Source organism: Prenolepis imparis, unplaced genomic scaffold, assembly GCF_030444845.1.
Source record: "Prenolepis imparis isolate NDT839.2.m4 unplaced genomic scaffold, iyPreImpa1.0 SCAF_6, whole genome shotgun sequence".
Classification (NCBI taxonomy): Eukaryota; Metazoa; Arthropoda; class Insecta; order Hymenoptera; family Formicidae; genus Prenolepis; species Prenolepis imparis.
Genome location: NW_028141164.1, coordinates 3,342,020 through 3,362,726, shown reverse-complemented (window position 1 = coordinate 3,362,726; position 20,707 = coordinate 3,342,020). Strand labels below are relative to the sequence as shown.

The window sequence follows — 20,707 nt, the reverse complement described above, 5'->3', positions numbered from 1 at the left end:
AGATTACAAAATTTTGTGTCTTACTCCACATTGTGAATATAAAAGAAGTAAACACAAACATTTAGAAAATCAGATACTTATAAAGAGAGAGAATTTGTTTTAACATGTTAGACATTTAATAAAAATTTATGAAACAATTTTGTAATTATATATTATTTTGCGTTTTTTATATGATAATTGAAATAAGCATTTAAAAAAATCTTTAATTGCATTGCAACATAATTAATCAAAGTGTAACATGTAATATTTCTGAATTAAATTACAAAAAAAATTGAAATTATTATTATAAAATATACTCCCTCTTTAGGAAGTATAGTTTTAATGTTAACATATATTAGCGAAATAAGATATCAGATCAATTGAGCTGAAAAATGAATGCCACACTTGTATATGAAACAGATGTATGCCTACAATAATTTTTTGTGATATACCATGCTGCCGCAATTTAATATAGCTTGCATTTAATATTTGTATTTGTGCAATATCTCAATTCTCTAAAATATTTACGAATAAAATAAATGTTTCTTTCTCTCTTATTTAGAAAAAAAGAGCACGATACATAATATATATTTTATAATAATCATGTACGTTCTTATATCTCTTTAGATACATGAATTATGAAATTACAGATAGCTTATACAAAATTAATTTTGTAGTTTTGAAAATTATTTAGGTAGATGTTTTGCGTATGTGTATTAAGTCCCATGTATATCTTATTTATCTTATTTATATAATGTATAGGTGAAAGAAAGGACATATAAATAAAGTTGAAATTTTTAAAATTATAATGTGCTTGGAGTTGTTTTTATTTGCAACTTTTCTTATTTGTTTATACTTTTTTAATAATTAATAGCTCGGGTACCTCGGGTTTGCTAAGTCCATATTCACGATGTGAGTTCCTGAGCCCTAAGGAGATCTTTGTAAATTTGGTTTTTCTACAACAAATTAATAAGATTTTTATTAATAGAAAATGCTTTTAAATTTTCTCGATAATTACGCATTGAAAATTATGACCGACTTCAAATATGCAGGTATGCACACGTGAAATGTAAAACTCCCTAGCATATTCAGAGTGCTTATTGGAGAATTCTCAGAATCTTCATAGGCCTGATAACCAATCAGTATCGTCCGATAAATATTTTGTCGTATGAATGCGATTGTATTCTAGTGAAGTGTCAATATCCGTTACGAATCCCGCGCGTTCGCAGAAAAGCACGAGAGAGAGAGAGAGAGAGAGAGAGAGAGAGAGAGAGAGAAAGAGACAATCCGAATTTTTGGCGATCAACGAAAACTGGTACGTGGTGGGGCAGGAATAAAGTGACAAAGATAAATCGTGCTAGTGCAGTTCCGTTCGGTTCTCGTTTATCGTGCATCGCCGTTGACGCTAATCGCAATCATTAAATAGGAGCGAGTGCGCGAATTCGGTGAAGTGTATACGTTGAATTTGAAATTGGGAAAAGAGCGAGTGGAAACCCGCGTGACTGTCATCTCCGCCATAATATACGATAGATGCCTGTCGGCATCTTTGCTGTCATTATCGGTCAAAACGAAGCGCGTATGCGCGAAATAAGTAAGTAATGTCATCTGAATTTTTCTCTCCCTTTCTCCCGTCTCTCCTTCGGCACAATTTATATGTACGCAAAATATCAGTGTATAACCATATAAATGACATGTAAAGGATACGGAAAGAGAGCGAAGAGAGAGGGAGCGAGTGGAAGCGAGAGGGAAGGTTAGATGGCGCTGGCGAGCAACTTGCTCATCTCGCGCATGCGCGCTCCATTTTGGCCAACATAAAATCAAAAGAGTCGCGCTTGTACCCTTGTACTGTATACACACACTGTGCTGTGCCTCCGCGCGACGAAGGATACGGACGGGAGCGTCGTTACGCGTCGAAGACGGACCACGCTTCGGGGAAGAGTAAGGAAGGGGAGGAGGGGGTGCGGACCAATGTTGTAACGTACGTGCCAAAATGGAAGAGCCAAGCATTCACGGTAGTATCGGCGATATAAATAGTGCGGAGACAACCAAAAGTAAGTGCGAATCTGTCAACGTTCATTTATTCACGAAATCCTCCTCCTCGGACTCTCGGGGAATGACGTCGCAACGCGATCTCCTACGGTCGGTTCGCGACCACGAGAACCCTTTGGCCCCTCGCCCTCAAGTTGTTTTGAATTTTGCATTAAAAAGAAACCGTTGCATATTTACGGTGAAAGTAATAAACCTGCAGGTACACAGGTTTGTCTCGAGGGCAGTTAGACCCTTGTCAATTTCTTTTCAATTCTTTTCAACAAGCACTTATTTGTTTCAAGGTTTCTTTAGGGTTTTACCATCTTTCGCAAGTTACTCGTTGCACTATTCGACGTAACGATATTCTTGGACTTTTTCCTTTCTTTTGGATCACGTGCATCATCAGAACTGATCAGCCAAAGAGCGAAAAAAAAAAAAAAGAAGAAGAAAAATATATCTTTGTGTCTCGTAAACTCGGCCTTGATTTCTTCGAAACGGCATTAAAAACAAACCGTCTCTTTGCGGCGAATACTCGTAGAAAATGACAAATGTTTTCGCAGCAATTCATTTGTAATTGCTTGCGATGTTCGTTTATAAAACTCTATTCGCTCTTTCCTTTTCTTTCCTTTTCCTTCATTCTCTTTTTATGTCTTTCTCTCTCTTTCGTGCTTTTCGCAAGTTAATTATCTTACGCCGAGCACGTGAATCGCGTGTACCAGATGTGTACATATACATACACGCGACTTCCCGTTGTCTATGATAGAGTCAATGAGAGATAGAGCCTACTTTGTGTACTAACGTTTAAATTTTACATAGCAACGTTGAAATGGTTAAAAATAGCACATACTACCGACAAAATATATTATATTAGGAAGAGAAAATTATTTTCTTTATCTCATAATTATTTTGCAATTATTATATATCTATTATAATATTTATTATAAAATATTTATAATTATAATGTAATAATAATATGCAATCTATATAATATTTATTATTGTATATGGATTCAATGCATTATTTTGCAATTATTATATATCTATTATAATATTTATTATAAAATATTTATAATTATAATGTAATAATAATATGCAATCTATATAATATTTATTATTGTATATGGATTCAATGCATTTTATTACAAAATATTTATTATTTTTCTCTTTTATTTTCCCGAAATAATAATATATATATTAATTAGAAATTTGCGGGGCAGTAAAATACTCGAAAATATTAATTTAGATAGTGTCGGAAATTTTCTTTGAGATCAGATTAAGATCTTTAATCAGTTACTCGTCATATAAGTATATTCGGGTATTTATAATTTCGAATACATATTTATGTATTTATGTGGCAAGTTATTTTCGCGAAACTTGTCTCGATCCGAATCATCAGCATATATTTGTTGCTATTAGGATTAGGTATCCGAAAAATTTAAATATATATTTATATTTATCATAAGAAACAAATTTAACTGTAACCGGCACATTCCCCATCATCACTTAAAAAAAAAAAAATTTATTAATTATATCAATATTTATATGTTTACTTCATTTTTAAATAAAATTGGATTAATATGGAAAATAATTTATTATTTATATATATATATATATTAATAAAATTAATAAAATGAAAGATAAGAGATGAAGAAAGTAAAGAAGCCTTATTTTTTGATAGATTGCTTATTTAAGATAGTTTATCTATCAATGAAAATAAAAAAAAAGAATGATTATGCTCAGAGCTTAAATAGAAATTCAGATTATTATGACAAAGACAATGATTTACTTCTTGAAAATTTGTTATCGTTTTTTGCAAATTTTATTTATATAATATGTGTTTTAATAAACTATTTTTGATGTAATATTTTTATTTTTTTATATACACTATATATTTAAAAAATAAAATTATAGAATATGTAAAAAATTAAAATATAAATATCATCTTTTGTTCTATCATAAGTATTCTATAATTTTATTAAATATTGGTGCTACAATATTTACATTAATTATCATAATATAAATGATGAAAAAAGAGATTAATGAAAACCATTTTTGTTTACCAGATTATATAATACCACGTAAGAAGAGAATATGTTTAGTTGGTGCAACTTGCAATGATCCTGTGCTTAATGCTGCTGCTCAGCAGTTTAAAGTCTCTGTACTTAAGTCTGAAACTGGCACAGAATATGTCGAAGACACCAGCTACTATACTTACTTCGTACTCAAACAATTTGAAGGACCTGAATATTATACTTTATGCAAAACTCCTCATAGGTAAGTGTATATAATAATATATTCTTATGATAACATTTGAAACATATTTATAATTTTAACATAGAAACAAAAATTTCAAGTTATTTGTTTTACCTTTTTTTTTTTTTAGAATACTGGGATGTACAGCTTTGCTGCAATTGGCAGAGAAAAAAGAATCTTTGCCTAGTATTAAAAGACCAATGTTTACACAAGCTATGATAGGCACAGTAGTGGTATTTAGTGGCTTTCGAGCCAGAGAGGATGAACTGGTCAGTACATTATCTATAATTATAGTTTTCATGCCTTTATTGATTTTGATTGATATATAATATGTATATTTTATATTCTTATAACATATTTTTTTACAGCGCAAATTAGCTAATATGGTTCTTATTATGGGAGGTAGCATTCGAAAAGAGATGGGCATTAAAGTGACGCATCTTATTGCAAACGTTTGCAGCGGAGAGAAGTATAGATATGCTGACACATTTGGATTGCCTATTATGTCAGTAGAATGGGTAATAGCATTGTGGAATGCCAAAGATGATGTCTCCAGTTATGCAGATAATGAGGAATTAGTAAGTGTGTTTCTAAACATTAGGAAATCTTGAAATAGAAAGTCTATTATTGTATATATTAATATATGATATACAATTTTTTTTGTTAAAAACATTTAATTCTAAATGCAGATCGCAACTTATAAACTGAAGCCATTTTATGGGGCAAAAGTCTGTTTCTCTGGTTTTCCCGAAGAAGAAAAGAAACATATGTGTGAAATTCTGGAGCAGCAGGGTGGTGAATGCACCGAGATTAATGACCCGAAATGTACTCATGTTGTAAGTTAAAAATTTTAATAATTCACATTCTTTTATATATAAATATGATTATTTAACTGCATTAATTAATATTTATTCACTATGTAAATGGCACACATACTCTAGGTGATAGATGTACCTGGCTCTTTCTACAAGAAATCCAACAACATAAAGTTAAATCTTCAAAATTCATCCAATCATAATCCACTCTCCTTAATGTATCTTAAACCAATTTCCTCTTCTGTTCAAAATCTTTATTCAAACGCGGTTTGTAATACAATGAAAACTAGTAATTGTGATTACAGTAATGTATCAAACAATGACGATGCAAATTCTGTAAAAACTCAGGATAGCTACTCTTCATCAAAGAATAGTTCGTCTGTTGCATATATACATGATGTAGAACACAATATATTGAACGATCTTATTTCTAGTAATGTCAGTCAAGATTCTGCTATTAGTATGGGTGATCATTGTTCTGATCTACAAAACTTAAATATTAAATCTAGTAATATATTTCATCCCTTTGAACTAAATGATTCTGGAGTAGACATAACTAAATCATTTAATTTATCTGCTATATTTTCTATGTCGAATAAATGTTCCATTCCAGCAACATCAACAATGATGAGCAATAAAAATGTTAAATTCAATATTTCTGAAGATTCTTTACTAAATGACGAACATTCTTTGTGTGAAATCGTGTCAAATCTTCCAGCAAAATCAAATGATTTAAAATTGTCATCATCTTATGAAAAGAATAATGAAAACATAGTTTGTACATCACCAATAAGTAACAATGCACTATCTTTGAGATATCATAAGAATATTCATTATATACGAAATAATACATCAAGAGCTAAAATAACTCCCAAACGATATATAAAATGGAGAAAAACTAATTCTTGCACATCTGTTAAAATGGCGACGCATGAAAAATATAAATTTATAAAAACATATTCGTATCCAAACATATTGAAATATGATCAAGAACAGTATAGCGATACATTTTTACATAATGCATTAGGTAAAAGAAATAAGCAATTATCTAAATCACACACATCAATTTTCTCAAAAATTAGTAATTTCTCTTTCTGTTCAACATTTTTTGATAATAAGCAAGACACTTTTGACAATTCACACACATGTCCTTCTCCTCCTGAAAAAATCGTCTTTAAAAAAAAATATACATCCTTATCCAAGTCATTTCCAATACCTTTTAAGATTTCAAACACTAAACATAGCTCAAGAAACACTTTTAACTTTAATGGAAAAAATTGCGGCGTACAGTCTGCATCACATGACATAAAAACCAATTGCATAGATTTGAAGATCGAGAAGGATAAAGCATTTGTGGTATTTCCATTTAAGTTTTTTTTTGTCTTGTCTAAAGTATTGTAAAGTGTAGTAGTTCTTTAATTTTTTTTATTTTATTTTATTTGAATGTAACAATTTGTTGTGTATAAAATATAATAATATAGTTATATAAAATGTTGAGAAAAGAATTCAGGACTTAACATGTAGTATTCATTAATCTGGGTAAAAAATATCTAACATAAGTAAAATTGATCTTGTTAAAGTTAGAAAAAAAAATTTCAATTTTAGATATATGTCATTCTTGTTTTTGTTTATGGTAAAATATTCTGGTTTGTTACTTAGAAAATATTTGTATATATGTATAATATTAATATTTGCAAATCAGAGTATTAAGTACTTGAGGAAGATAATATGTGATGTTTAATATCTTCTGAAAATTTGTTATGGTATATTACTATAAATTGTGCCAATGTTATTGACTCTGTCTATTGTCCATTTCTATAATGAATGAGATATAACAAAATATAATATTAAAGTTTTTTATTACAGGTCGTAGATGAGTCTAATGTAAATGTACTACCAAATCTGGTCTCAGTATCAGCTTTCATAGTCAAAACTGGATGGTTTTGGACATCTGTACAGAATGAGGCAGCAGCCGATGAAAAAGAATATTTATTTGAACATGTAAGTTGGTAATAATAATGATATAACAATTTTTCTTTTAATAATATGTCTTATTATTGTTTAGTATCTAGAAAAGGTTTTGTCCCCTACCACATCTAGTAGACGAAACAGTCAACAGGTTGTGGCATCAAATGTAATATTACCAAAGCACCCTTATTGGTTGGGTTATCCATTATCCAATATATTACAAAATGGAGCAGACTCACCAGCCAGTGTTAGTGGAAGTTTTCTCGACTGCACAGCGAGTCCAGATAAACAGTTGGATGGTATGTATCTGGAAGATAATACGTATTTTAATATATATTTGCTTCGTGATTTAAATATCTCTTTTAGTATAACATAATCAAAAAATTTAAATTAGATAAAAATTATTAGTTAGCATAAAACATATTTAATCTAATCATTAAACTCATAAAGCAAACTATATAAAAGAGAGAATTATATAATTATTATTTATTATTAATTATTAGGTATTCCAGAGGTAGAAACTGTTGATACAGAAAATTTACAGACAGTTAGAGAAAATTTGTCAAAGCGTCATCAAGTATTTCTTGAGTTAGTAGAGACTGAAGCTAATTATGTTGGTATTCTCAACACAATTATGACGGTAAATACTTATTATGTATCAAATTATAAGAAAAGAAACTGATTTACATACTTTAACCATTTTTAACAATCTGTATTTATGTACTTTACAGCTATTCAAATTACCATTGGAAAATCTCGTAGGGAAAAGTGGAAAAGAATTGTTAAATAGCACAGAAGTAAAGATTATATTTGGTAATTTTCCACCCATCTACGATGTTCATAAGCAGTTATTGGAAGCACTACGTTGCAGTGCCGCTAATTGGACAGAAGATATTAGTATTGGCAAAATATTTCTTAAATATGAACCAGATTTAGTTAAAGCATATCCTCCATATGTCAACTTCTTTGAAAATACAAAACAAATGTTGGAAGAATGTGATCAAAACAAACCACGATTTCATGCTTTCTTGAAAAATTGCCAGACAATACCAGAATGTGGTAGACAAAGCTTAAAAGAGCTGTTAATTAAGCCAATACAAAGATTACCCAGTATTAATTTATTATTAAGCGGTAACGTTTTTAAATAATATTAATTTTTTACTTTTCTTATAGTTTAAACAAAATTCTTTAAATGTCATCAAAATGCTATTATTTTTTACAGATATTCTTAAACGTACTGACAAAAGTAATCCAGACTATAGTGCTCTGGAAGCTTCCATTAGCTGTATTAAGAAAGTTATGACATACATAAACGAAGATAAAAGGAAAACAGAACGCCAGTTAGCAATTTTCGATATTTTCAATGAGATCGATAATTGCCCACCGCATTTAGTTTCTTCGCATAGATCATTTATCAGTAAATGTGATGTAGTAGAATTTACAGAAGGTCTTAGTGGACGGGGTGATCATTTGGTACTGTTTCTATTTACTGATACTCTCGAAATATGTAAGAAAAGATCGAAAGCTTTTAACTCGTTAAAGAGCCCTAATACTATAAACGGTTTGCAATCGAGTAAACTAAGTCAAGGAAAGCCATATAAACATATTAAAATGTTATCGCTCAGTGCTATACGGAAAGTTGTGGATGTACGAGAAAGTGAAGGTAAAAATAAATTTATATATGCATATAAAAGATTATGTTTTAATTATTTGTGTTTTAACTATTTATGTTTTAACGATTTTTCTAGGATACCAAAAACTATTTTCACTCGTAGTACGTGGCACTCAGGAACTGAAGGAAAAGTTCTATTCGTTTATAATTACTGACGAAGAAATAAATAAAACAAATTATTTACAGACCTTATGTAGACAAATGGCTCTTGCTGTTCGTGTAGCTGATGCTGTATGTATATAAAATTTGTGATATATTTGATATGAGAAAATATTATATAACAGATAATCTTTATTTGTTCTATTTATTGTTTTGTTCAAAGTATTTTTTATTTTTCAGGATACGTTACTCATCAGATACGATCAACTTGAAGTCGGTACTAGTGATGTAGCTTCAGGAACATTAAAGAAAACAATTAAGTGAGTATATCTGTATTTTTATATTATATTAATACTATTTGCAAATAATGTTTCTTAGACCTAATGCACACAAGTGATTTTGCAGCACGCGGTTATTTTGCTTTAATAGCTGTATAAAAGTTGTCGACTCAAGAGAGCAGATTAATATGTATGAAGAAGTATGTAGGGATGATTATTTTTTAACATTTTTAAGAGAACAATATAGTCTGTTTCGACAGCACAATAACCGCGTAAGCATCTGAAGCATACATAATTGAGGTGCACACGAGCGATGGAACAGCATTTCAAAGTTTGGAAGAATTAAACTATTCAAAATTGATCAAAGTGATCGAATGTATGTATAAACGAATAAACAAATAACAAAAATAATTGAAAAAAAAAATTAATCATTTTTTGTTTAAAGAATGAATTATTTCTGTATATTATTTTTATATAATATTGAAAATAATTATTATGAAAAGAACACAACGTAAACTATATTTCGGGCTATTTTATAGTACATATACTATATAATAGGGACATAACAATTTGCATCCTTTTTTGATGATTTACACATACACTTGAATTTTTTAAAAATATTTAAAATTATTAATCTAAATTAATTCTAGTAAGAATATATTTGGTTTCAAGTATAATAATATTTAATTGTTGATTTACAATAAATAATAAAACAAATATAATAATATATGTATATAATAAAATTATTTGTTGTATATTAATTTATTAATATAAATAATATAGTATTTATTATATATATATATATTATTATATTTGTTTTATTATTTATTTTAAATTAACAATTAAATATTATACTTGATTAGACTTGAAATATTGTCTAAAAAGACATTTATATAAAATAGAATAAAATAGACATTTATATAAAATAGAATAAAAGAAAATAATTAAACAAAAGGACATTTATTTAAAATATGAAATTAATGTAATAAAACAATAATGTGAAGAAAAATTTCGCTCGTGTGTGCTACAATTTATACCTAAATATCGAATTAACGAAGATTCATGCTGTTACATAAAATTTTATTTCTTATGAAAAATATTTGTCAAATATAAGAGGCGTGAGGACTGATATTTCTCTCTTTTTCTCTTCTACAATTTCTAATTAGATGATTTATTAGATTACATGGATAGAGAAGAGTTTGTGTCTATAGATATCTATTCTAAAATATTACTTTGTTGAAACATGAACTTTTAAATTCTTCGCTCAATGAATATTTTGGATGAAAAGATGATAGCAATTAAGATAAATAATAAAATTAAATAAGCGACAAGTATAGCATAATAGATTATTGGCAAATTTTTTCGTCAATCACCCTTGCCAAGTTAATACAATTTATAATACACCATGCAAGTGTTTCTCAATGAAGATTACAATATTTTAGATTAAAATAGATTCAATCTGCAACCGCAGATCTTTACTATAATTAAGAAATTTGAGTTAATATTGCAGTCGCAATTTGTTGAGCGGAAAATTTATAAGTGTCGTTTATATTTGAACTTTAATATCTATATAAATGATACTAGTATATGCATTTCTATCGAGTCTCTCATGATCGAAAAATTTACTATTGTACATATTCTATTAATTTATATTGCATGTAAAAAAAATAATGGGACAACCCGTTTGGTTGCAGGAGCCTATTTCATAATTTTTACCTGGAGTATATGGACCCGTATGTGTTCCTACTCAATAGCATGTGTGAAACCACGTTACATGTCCCACTACCGTCAGTTTTCGCACCAGGCTGATTATATTTTTTTACTTTTTATCCCTTTACCTTTTTACTCAATGGCGTAATTATTATTAAGGGCGAACAAACGATATTTAAAGCTTCTATTCTCTTGCTGCAACTATATTAAATATGTGACATCAAGAGGACTTATATTTTACTAGTCTATATTATCGCGAATTATGACATGCGAAAAAATTAATTTATTTCGATATATAATGCAAGAAAAAAAATTTATATGATATCTCGATTTTAATGTTATATGTTATATGACTATAATGAGAGACTAAGCGCTTTTAAGAGCCTATAATATTAATAAATTTAAAGAATTTAAAAAGTAAAATTTAAATAAAAGTAAAATTTTTCTATTTTTTTGCATCGAATAAGTAAATACATAAAAGTTAAAAAATGTACACATTCTTATTTTTGATTTTGTAAATGAGAAGAAAAGACTGGCTTTTCTAGCATTTTCTATCATATAAAGATTTCTAGTTACGCCTTTGAAAACCTTTGCTTTTAAGATTATGTGTTGTGCTGTTGTATAGATATAATTATCCAGTAATAATTCCAGCTGACTTTGACTAATTCAAACAAAATATAATTGTAAGTTTTTTATTTATTAAAAGCTTTCTATTATATCTTTTTTTTTAGTAACTAAATGAGAACTAAGTTGGAAAAAATATGTATGTATAATAATCTCCTGTACATAATATACATAATTTGTTATGTATTACACATGTGCAATTTCTTAGCTCATTATGTGATTTTAATTTATCTTAACTGACATAGATAAATATTATGTGCATTATAACTTAATTTATAAATTGATTGCTTTTATTCTCTGCCTATAATATAGCACCCACAAAAAGATTTTACTTTATTATAAAGGGGCGAAAGAGAATAGTTTTATATATATATAATTTTTTTTTTTTTAATAGATGTTATTTCTTTTAATATACAGCCATGGTGCAGTTTTCGTTATCTCTAATTTCCGCACGTGTGATTAGATGTGATTTTATTTTGTTATAAAATTTTGCATGTATATTTTATATTCTCACTCTATACCACTAGGTGATGTTCTAACTGCTTGAGCTGGTTTTCTGGATATTATAACGTTTTTGTGTATTTGCACAGGTTGCATAGGTTCATCTCTGTTTGTTTATAAAATTTTTTTTCCTCCTAGTAAAATAATTTTGACTTAAATATTATTATTATATAATTAAAAAATGAAATTTTATACACATATACACACAAAAAATTATTAATATGAAAGGGGGAAAGAAAATTTTTTTAATATTACATTTACATATTATATAGATATATTAAAAAATATATTAAAGTATATTTTCCTTCAGGTTTGCATCTCGTACACGAGCGCGAGTCGGCCGAGCGTTTAGTTTTAATAAAACGCCAAGCAAATTAAATAGAGCGATGTCTTCAATTATGTCACCATTTGGATCAACACAGAGTCTTCCTCCGACAAACCAACAAATAGCTCAGATGCGGCTAGGTAGCTGCAACAATATCAACGTTAGTTGATAATTTTTTTTGGCATGTATTTCTTTTTTTGCGCTTATTTCTTTTCCTTTTTCTTTCTGCTTACCTTCATTTTGCTTTCGCTTACCTTCATTTTATAACGAAAAGTTATTTTTTTCCACTAGCTATTTTTTTATACTAACATATCTTATATATTAAGCAGGCTGTGAAAAGAAGCTAAATTTAGTTTATAATCTACTCTACAAGGCCTTTCTATCTATACTTGCTTTCTGCTATTAAACTAACTTTTCAAATATATTTTAAAATGTATTTGAAGACGTTTATTTTTTTTATAAGAATTGTATTTACATAAAATATGAAAATGCATGAGAGATTTTTGAATTTTTACGTCATTTGCATAATATTTTTATAACGGTATGCGAATATTATATTGACACAGTGTTCTCTAAATTAATTTATTTTTTATTTATTCTATCGGGACAATATTTTATGTATCATTTGTAATCTGTTTTGAAATTTTTTATTTTGTATTTTATACTGCTATTTGTTATTTTCTAATACTTATATGCAATATATTTTTATTACTACATTTTTTTTATGATTCTTCAAAATAACTATATTAATAATTATAATAAACTTTCATGCTAACTCAAAATCAATGGATAAACTATAATAGGGATGTAAGTACATTGAAAAATTAATATGAACGTTCTCTCGAACGAAACCAGTTTTATATATTTATTTCTTAATAAAAAATAAAAAATAATTTCATTTACTAATTTTTAATCATTTATTTCTTTGTTTACCTACGATTAAAAAGTTATCAAATTTAAGATATTTATTTAATCTTGCAAGATAATAAGGGTTGAAGGGAGAAACATAAATTAAATATATATTTATATTTTTATTAAAAAAATAAAATTAAGAAACATATACAATTAATAAATATATTGCAGTTATATACATATATTCTATTATAAGGCCGGTCTTTTCTGTTTTTCTTTCTTTTTAAATCTACAATAATTCTATCAGTTTAAAGAAAATGAAAGACTAGATGAATAAAAAAATTAAATTTGAAGTTTTGTATCTTTTCAGGAGTTGGATAATGGTGGTTCAAGCTCTCCAAATAAAGATGATGTTCTAGTAGCACCAATGTCGGATCAACCAACTCGAAAGGCTCTCAGTATGGCTTCGCTGCGAAGGTTGTAATTAGTATGCACAAGAAGTCGTACTTCCTTTTGCTACAATACTTTTTTAGTATTCTGAACAAAGAGACGTGCATTTTTAACAAACCACTGTGGTATGTTAAACTAATATAGATCGTCTGTATTGACATTAAGACATTAATTATAATTAACGAGAAAAACCCGAGAACATACCATAACATTTGTATCTTACACAGTGTTCCGTTTACAAAATAATTACAATTATCGTTTCTACAGCAAAGTTTAGTACGATTTCCTGAAAATATAACGCTTTATCTTCGAATACATCATTTAATACAAAAATGATATTATTGTTATTAGTGCCAATAATGCCTAGTTATTATTGTTATATTACTATAATTAACATCTTTATTTATTTTATATATTATTTTGTAATTATTGTATATGCTCTTTTTCTTCCGCACTTACTTGCCGATAAGATAACGGACTATCATCTCTTTATATAAATAGTTCACTTTTTGGCTGAGCCATTCGATTATTCTAGAAGATATATCATCAAATTACATTGATTCAGGGATATCTATTTACGAATATTTGTGTACGAATTTCCTAACGAATTTCATTATTCTAACGACAAACAGCCAGACTTATCAATAGACTGCAGAGATGTGCAAAAACTTTGTAATAAAAATATCAAAAATTCATAAAAATAGTATTAATCTTCTCGTTAATTAATATATCTCGTGGCACTCGCGTAGTTTTGATGCCAAAAATTTGAAAGTATTTGTTTCTTTAATAATGGATTACACAAATATATTGAAACATCGAATCACAGATTGAGAAATAAAATATTTCGGCATTTAATTAATAAAAAAATACTAAGTTTTTGCTTCTCTTTTATGTGTTTCACAAACATTAGAATCTTGTGTGTGTGTAGTTTCTCAATATTTCACTCATCTTTTTATTTCTATTTTCTATTAGAATTTGTTCAGCGGGAGTCACAGAGATTTGATCATTGAGCAATAAAAAAAATTAATGCGCGACTTTGTTTTACATCGATTATTTATCAATGCGAATACTACATTGATGTAGACTTTTTTTTTACGAAACTTCTAAATCTACATTTTTCAAATAAAATTAAATTTAAAAATGCAAGTCTGATATATATGCAAAATACTAGTCTGGAACTGAAAACATTACTCTTAATAATCGAAACAAAATTCTTAATAGTCCGATATCCTCCATTATGTGCCAATATAGTCAAGTATACCTAATAATAAAAATGTATATCGTCAACTGTTTAAGAAATTCAATAAGCTGTTCAGGCAATATTGTATTCAATGTGGCTTACGATTTGAGAATTTTTAAAAATTATTAAGAGAATTTATAAAAAGTTTATATAAAATTTCAAGAAGTCAGCAAAACTTTGAAATCCAACAATTTGATAACCTGAAAACAAGAATAGATTTCACGTAAAATATTATTTCTTAAAAATATTTGTTTAGTTTTATATCTTTACATAATGCTGCACGATTTACATCTTATATTAAGGAAATAAGCAATTGCCAATATTAAAAACATTATTAAAGATATTTAAATAAGAAATCAATGTTTTTCAAATAGTTAATTACATAACAATGTGATATAAAAGGCATGATGCGAAAAGGATAATATAAATTTAATTACAATTAATAATATTTTTTAAATAACATGCAAACTATACTTGTGTGCTTCAGTTCGCTGTGTAACTTTAAATAATCATTTACTTTCATTATAATTCAGCCGTTTAGACAAAAACTTTCCACTCTATTTTTTTATTCATCTCAAAATTTTGCATAAACTCTTATGTAGTTTATACACATAAGATTGACATTGTGCTGCCGATAACGTGCTTTCTTTACACCATTAATTCATTTTGATGCTCGGCTTGTGAGATTTGTCTAATTGCATATGTCAATTTTAAGAACATTATAGATTATCAATTAATCCAACTAATCAAGCAACTAAGAAATATATTGCGAATAAAATTATTACTTATATGTGAAGAATGATTACGATATGTAATTGATATATCATAGCCACAAAATTATCACGATTGATAAGTTCCTTTTTAATACAAATTCAATTAGATGATAAATATTAATTCAAGGATTACAGACGTACATTACTGTAATCCTCAAAGCTTTCACAGTACTGAAAAACGAATATTTCATTTCTTCTGAATTGTTCTTTTATTGTATTGTTATTTCGTTAGAAATTAATTTTGTGCAACATTAATTATTACCATCGCAGAATTTGCCTAATATTGCAATTTCTTACTATCATATAATATATAATATATGCTTTATTCGTAAGTGCTTTGTATGTAAACTTTCATACAAATAATGTATGCATAAGATCGATTTTACGAATTCATATACACATATTCGCTATTATGCTGTAATATCGAATATTCTTAAGTGCCTTTATTTTGCCTTGATTATATACATATTCTTATGTTCCTTACATACTTTATACATTAGCATTTTTTTGATAGTCCGTTATTCGAAGACCAACTAAAGTTTATTTTTGAGTCGTTAGCACGAAGTTGAAAAAAGATTAAATATTTAGTTTAGCTGTAGAATAACTGACTATTAAGTGCACTTATTATTAGTGGAAAATCTTATAGGCATCAAATATGATTTCTATTTTTCTGCAGTCATTATTTTTACTCGATCAATATATTCTGTGTCTCTTATTTATTTTCCTAGACTGATAACAGCATCGCTTTTCTAAATTAATTCAAATAAAGCGCTGAGTATGAGCGGTTACCTTATCATAAATCTCTATGTTAAAGAAAATATACAATACAATTTCAATATAATATCTTGATATGTTTTTGGATCATTGTATGTATTGATTGATCAAAAAAAAGTGTAAAAGACTGCAGAGAAGATGTGAAAGGATTTCGGTGATACTGCTCTCTTGCATAAGAGTTTATAATATACAAACATCAATACAATTTTTTATACAACCGATTATGTCCTCTTGTCATGATAAATATGATTAGTGCCTTGAGTATAATAAAATACGATAAAATTTGTATTACATGATAAAATATACTTTGCATATGTGCATGATTTAAAAGAGACAAATTAGTCACGTATTTTTCTCTTGATTTATCGAGGTCTTTGATGATACTTTATAGTGCCTCCTAATATACGACTTATGTTAAATATTATTAAGATTTTGACTTTGTACTGACTACTACATTTTATTTCAAACCAGTGACATGGTGACCAAACCAGTGACTTTACACTCTCTTGTAATGTATTCTAAACAACAAAAAGTACTTTTGCAGATTGCCATTTGCGTTGCATATACGAAATTATCTATTTATAATATTAATATTATTATTATAAGCTATTATATATAAAAAAACGGAATAGTAATATGAATCGTAAGAAATAATAGAATTTTTACATACATTAGTTTCCGCGTATAATTAATTTGGCATAAAATTTTGCGTTAAGTGTTTACACAATTGCTGTATAATTTTTCAAAATGAGAATATGATTTGTATTACTATTCCGCTAATCGACTCGAATTATTCTATAAAAATTCGAGCGTTAATCTCGAATCAATTTTGTGACTCATAGAAAATTATGAAAATTTAGTTAGACATCTGTCTCTTGTGCGTAGATTTCGATATTATTTTCAATTTAAAAAAGTATTAATTGGCAGGCCAATCGCGTGTAAACGACATCGCGCTTCAAGCGTGATTGTAATTAATTACCAAAAATTTCATTTTTTTTTATTTCGAAGAGATATTTGATGAAGAGGTGTAAAGTATGAGAGAAGAGAAAGAGAATGAGTCGCGTGTAGTGATAAGCGAAACAAGTGTCCTTGAATTAAATACATTGTAAATAGTATGATTAAGTATTTCAGAAACTACTGTATCGTAATGTAGAAAACACATTTTTTACTACACGTGTAAGGTTATCGTAATATCATCGTATAATTCTCGCGCAGTTATTTATATGATACTATAATTCAGTGTAAAAATTTAGTCTTTATTATGCAAATCTAAAAAATATGTTGTTTATTCGTGAAGAACCTTTCCTGTTTCCTCATTCATCTAGCTTAATTTTCCGAAACCTTTCAGATATATATATAGTAGTGATTAAGATTTGATTCTCTGATTGGTATTAGAAGTTTAATCTCAAAAAACAGCAATTTTATTAACTATGAAAATATATTTCTATATTTTATGCGGTGTGCAATTTTCTATAAAATGACACATCAATCAAACAATCCGCGTTTGTGATATAATTTCGATAATAAATTGGAGAGGTCAATTAGAATATAGGCAATTTTATTAAGCACGTAGTGCCATTTAAAACGATAGAATTCACTGATTTTATAATAAAAAACGTATATGAATATTTAAAGTACACTAATTTGCTTGTCGCGATGAGATAGAATAAATATATCGACACAAAAAGAAACTGTTCCTTGTTCGCATCTCGCTTTCTTACGAAACAAACTCTGCTCTGTGCAAAGTATTCTAGATTTGAAATTTTCGAAATTGGATTGTGCATGAAATTTTTCATGTATGCGTAAAGTGCTCTACAAGTTTGCTGAAAAAAATAATTTTTTTAATTGTATTATAAATTATCTTTAACAGATTTCCCTCTTTGAATTCTATAACGAAATGTTTAGAGAGTTGAGCGTGTGTTGCATAAATATTAGCATGCAAATGTAATACGCATTTCATAGTAGTGTAGTTATTAGAATAGCATTGCTAATAATGTTTCTATTACTCTTCTACTAACATTATTCATGAGATACAATTATACAGGTAACATTTATGAATCGTTACCATATGTATACACTGAAATATTCTCTATACATTCAATTCGTCGAATTGATTCTCATTAAATATAAAAAACACAAAGAGATGCCTTTTATATCTTAAAAATTTATGAAATTATACTTTTCTAAATATTTTTTATCGAAAGTAAAACTAAAAATATGTTAATAATAAAGAAGAAAAGAAAAGCGTATAAGAGAAGAAAGTATAAATGCTTCAGAAAAATATTTTACGTACATCTATTTAAATGAAAGATATGTACATATCAAGTATCTTCTATATATAAATTTTTAATTTTTACTATAAACAACTGGATTGATTTTTTTATCAAATAATTAATTCTTTACTAATAATTAATTATATTCACATCATAAATAATTGAAACTTTTGAAATCACAATGACAACATTTTAAATCTATAAAGCAATATAAGCTGGTAGCTCTTTATAGTTGTATTCGCGTTCGAATATGCGCGGAAACAAGTTCGATTACTATCGAAAGCAGCAATCGAAGTTGAATTTGAATATATTTATTTTTCTTGTAGAAATAAACTAGAAAACAGTAAACTCTGTTAACAGTAATGCACGCGTTCTCTATTTTCTGATACAAATTACAATCGTAGAATTGGTATCCTTTCATTTTTTATTACATATACACAAACATGATTAACAAAAAGTTTAAATATCACTAAAAGAAGATTCTACTTCTAAATGTACTCTAATGTACTTGGGAGGTATTTCCAAGAAAATGCAAGATTTTTGAAAAATTTTTAACTTTGTTGTACGGCAGAAAAAAGTTACATAATTACATAAATTATTTCTGCACTTCTCTTATATTAGATTCCTCGAAATAAATCCGAAAAAACTTCTATCTTGTAATTTCTGAACCGTAAATTGCCGCGTATGCTCGTCGGAAGAAACTTGATAGATTTCGAAAGCACAAAGTTTTAAATTGAGTTTTTCCAGCTTCGGAGCTTACGCGATCGTGCTAAATAATTATTAAATAATTATTAAGTAATAAACTCCCATAACTCTCTCCGTAGAGAAACTTAGTTTCGAACTTTGCATTTCAAGAATCTATAAAACTACTTTTACACAAAGTATGAAATTGTTTCCTTATTAATTGATTGCATTTGTTCAACGACATCAAAAACGCAATTCCTCCAAGGATAACACCGTATATTAAATTTAAATAAGAAATCGCATACATATATGACTTTCGGACAATTTAATAAACAGCTGTACATTGTCGGTAATTTTCCTCAAAATATTTTTAGCCGGTGCATTTCTCCACGATTCGCCACCTCTTAATTAAACGTTTCCGTGATGTAAGGTAAAAATTCGCGAAATTCTTGGGAATATAATCCAGCTCCTGATTAAAAATATCTCGGGAGCATCACCGCGCACTTTATCTCTCTCTTGTTTTTTCATTCTCCCTTTATTTCGGCAAGAACAAAGAAACGTTTGCGTAGCGAAACGTTACGACTTGTCGTTAACATTTTTTTTTTTTTTTTTAACGCTCTAGGAAGGCAAACGCTTTTTATTACGCACAAACAGCTGCTTGCGTGTGTGTGCATAAACAAATATTCGCAACGATGCGTGTAAACAACTCGTACCGTGCTTATACATACGCTGATCGTGCATCCCGCGACTGCGTCAACTTGCCGGAATATATCGGTGCATGCGTTATTTTTTTTCCAGCCCCGTTCATTCTCCTATATAAAATGGTCGCTTCGTTACATCGGGATTATGACGAAGTTACGTGGTGCATAATATTCAGATATTTGACGTGCTCTTGTGAATGCTTTACACGAGGAAAGGGAAATTGAACAGCGCGGGCATGCAGCATTTTATCGCACGTAACGCATTATATAAGCGCGGAAAAATGACATTAACATTAATTTTTGCGAGCTATAGATTTAAAAAAATCGTCAATAAAATTATCGTTAATTGACGATTGAACAAAAAGAGAGACTTTGCGAATTATTATACTATTATTATGCGAGATTGCGTAATAATTGCATTCGCAATGCAGCGAAGCAAATTTGCCCTCCTTCGGCTGATCGCGAAAGCTACGCTTTTGTTCGGCGTCAAAGGGAAATGAGTGAATGTCTAACGCGTATGATTGAAACGCGTATAATACTTGAATGGACCGGTTTCTCCGGATTTGAATACCTTTAATAATTTCGAGACGCGTGCGCGCGCGTCGATTTAGTGTGTTGTCATAATTAACTATAATTGCTAGCGAAGGTATAGCATTATGCTAGTATAGTGAAAGCCGGCAATAATTAACTACATTCAGTCCATCAATTA

The 20,707-nt window shown here is 28.3% G+C and overlaps 1 protein-coding gene across 7 annotated transcripts; it reads left to right on the top strand.

Moving 5' to 3' along the window:
- The first annotated feature begins 1,220 nt into the window (after positions 1-1,220).
- Pbl (epithelial cell transforming 2 pebble) lies at positions 1,221-17,631 on the top strand. 7 transcript variants are annotated; one of them, XM_083039819.1, is made up of 17 exons: positions 1,222-1,570; positions 1,679-2,030; positions 4,070-4,280; positions 4,390-4,528; positions 4,628-4,837; positions 4,949-5,095; positions 5,201-6,430; positions 6,941-7,075; positions 7,140-7,341; positions 7,546-7,682; positions 7,774-8,173; positions 8,265-8,705; positions 8,791-8,945; positions 9,054-9,133; positions 10,786-10,878; positions 12,237-12,432; positions 13,474-13,599. In XM_083039819.1, exons 2-16 carry the CDS (start codon positions 1,970-1,972, stop codon positions 12,418-12,420), a joined length of 3,825 nt encoding a protein of 1,274 aa, XP_082895945.1. In that variant the 5' UTR covers positions 1,222-1,570; positions 1,679-1,969; the 3' UTR covers positions 12,421-12,432; positions 13,474-13,599. The 7 variants fall into 7 exon arrangements, with proteins under 7 accessions (XP_082895947.1, XP_082895945.1, XP_082895943.1 ...); XM_083039817.1 differs by having other exon boundaries at positions 1,226-1,570; positions 10,786-10,824; positions 12,237-12,411; positions 13,474-17,631; XM_083039816.1 differs by having other exon boundaries at positions 1,226-1,570; positions 1,804-2,030; positions 12,237-12,411; positions 13,474-17,630.
- Positions 17,632-20,707: the final 3,076 nt, after the last annotated feature.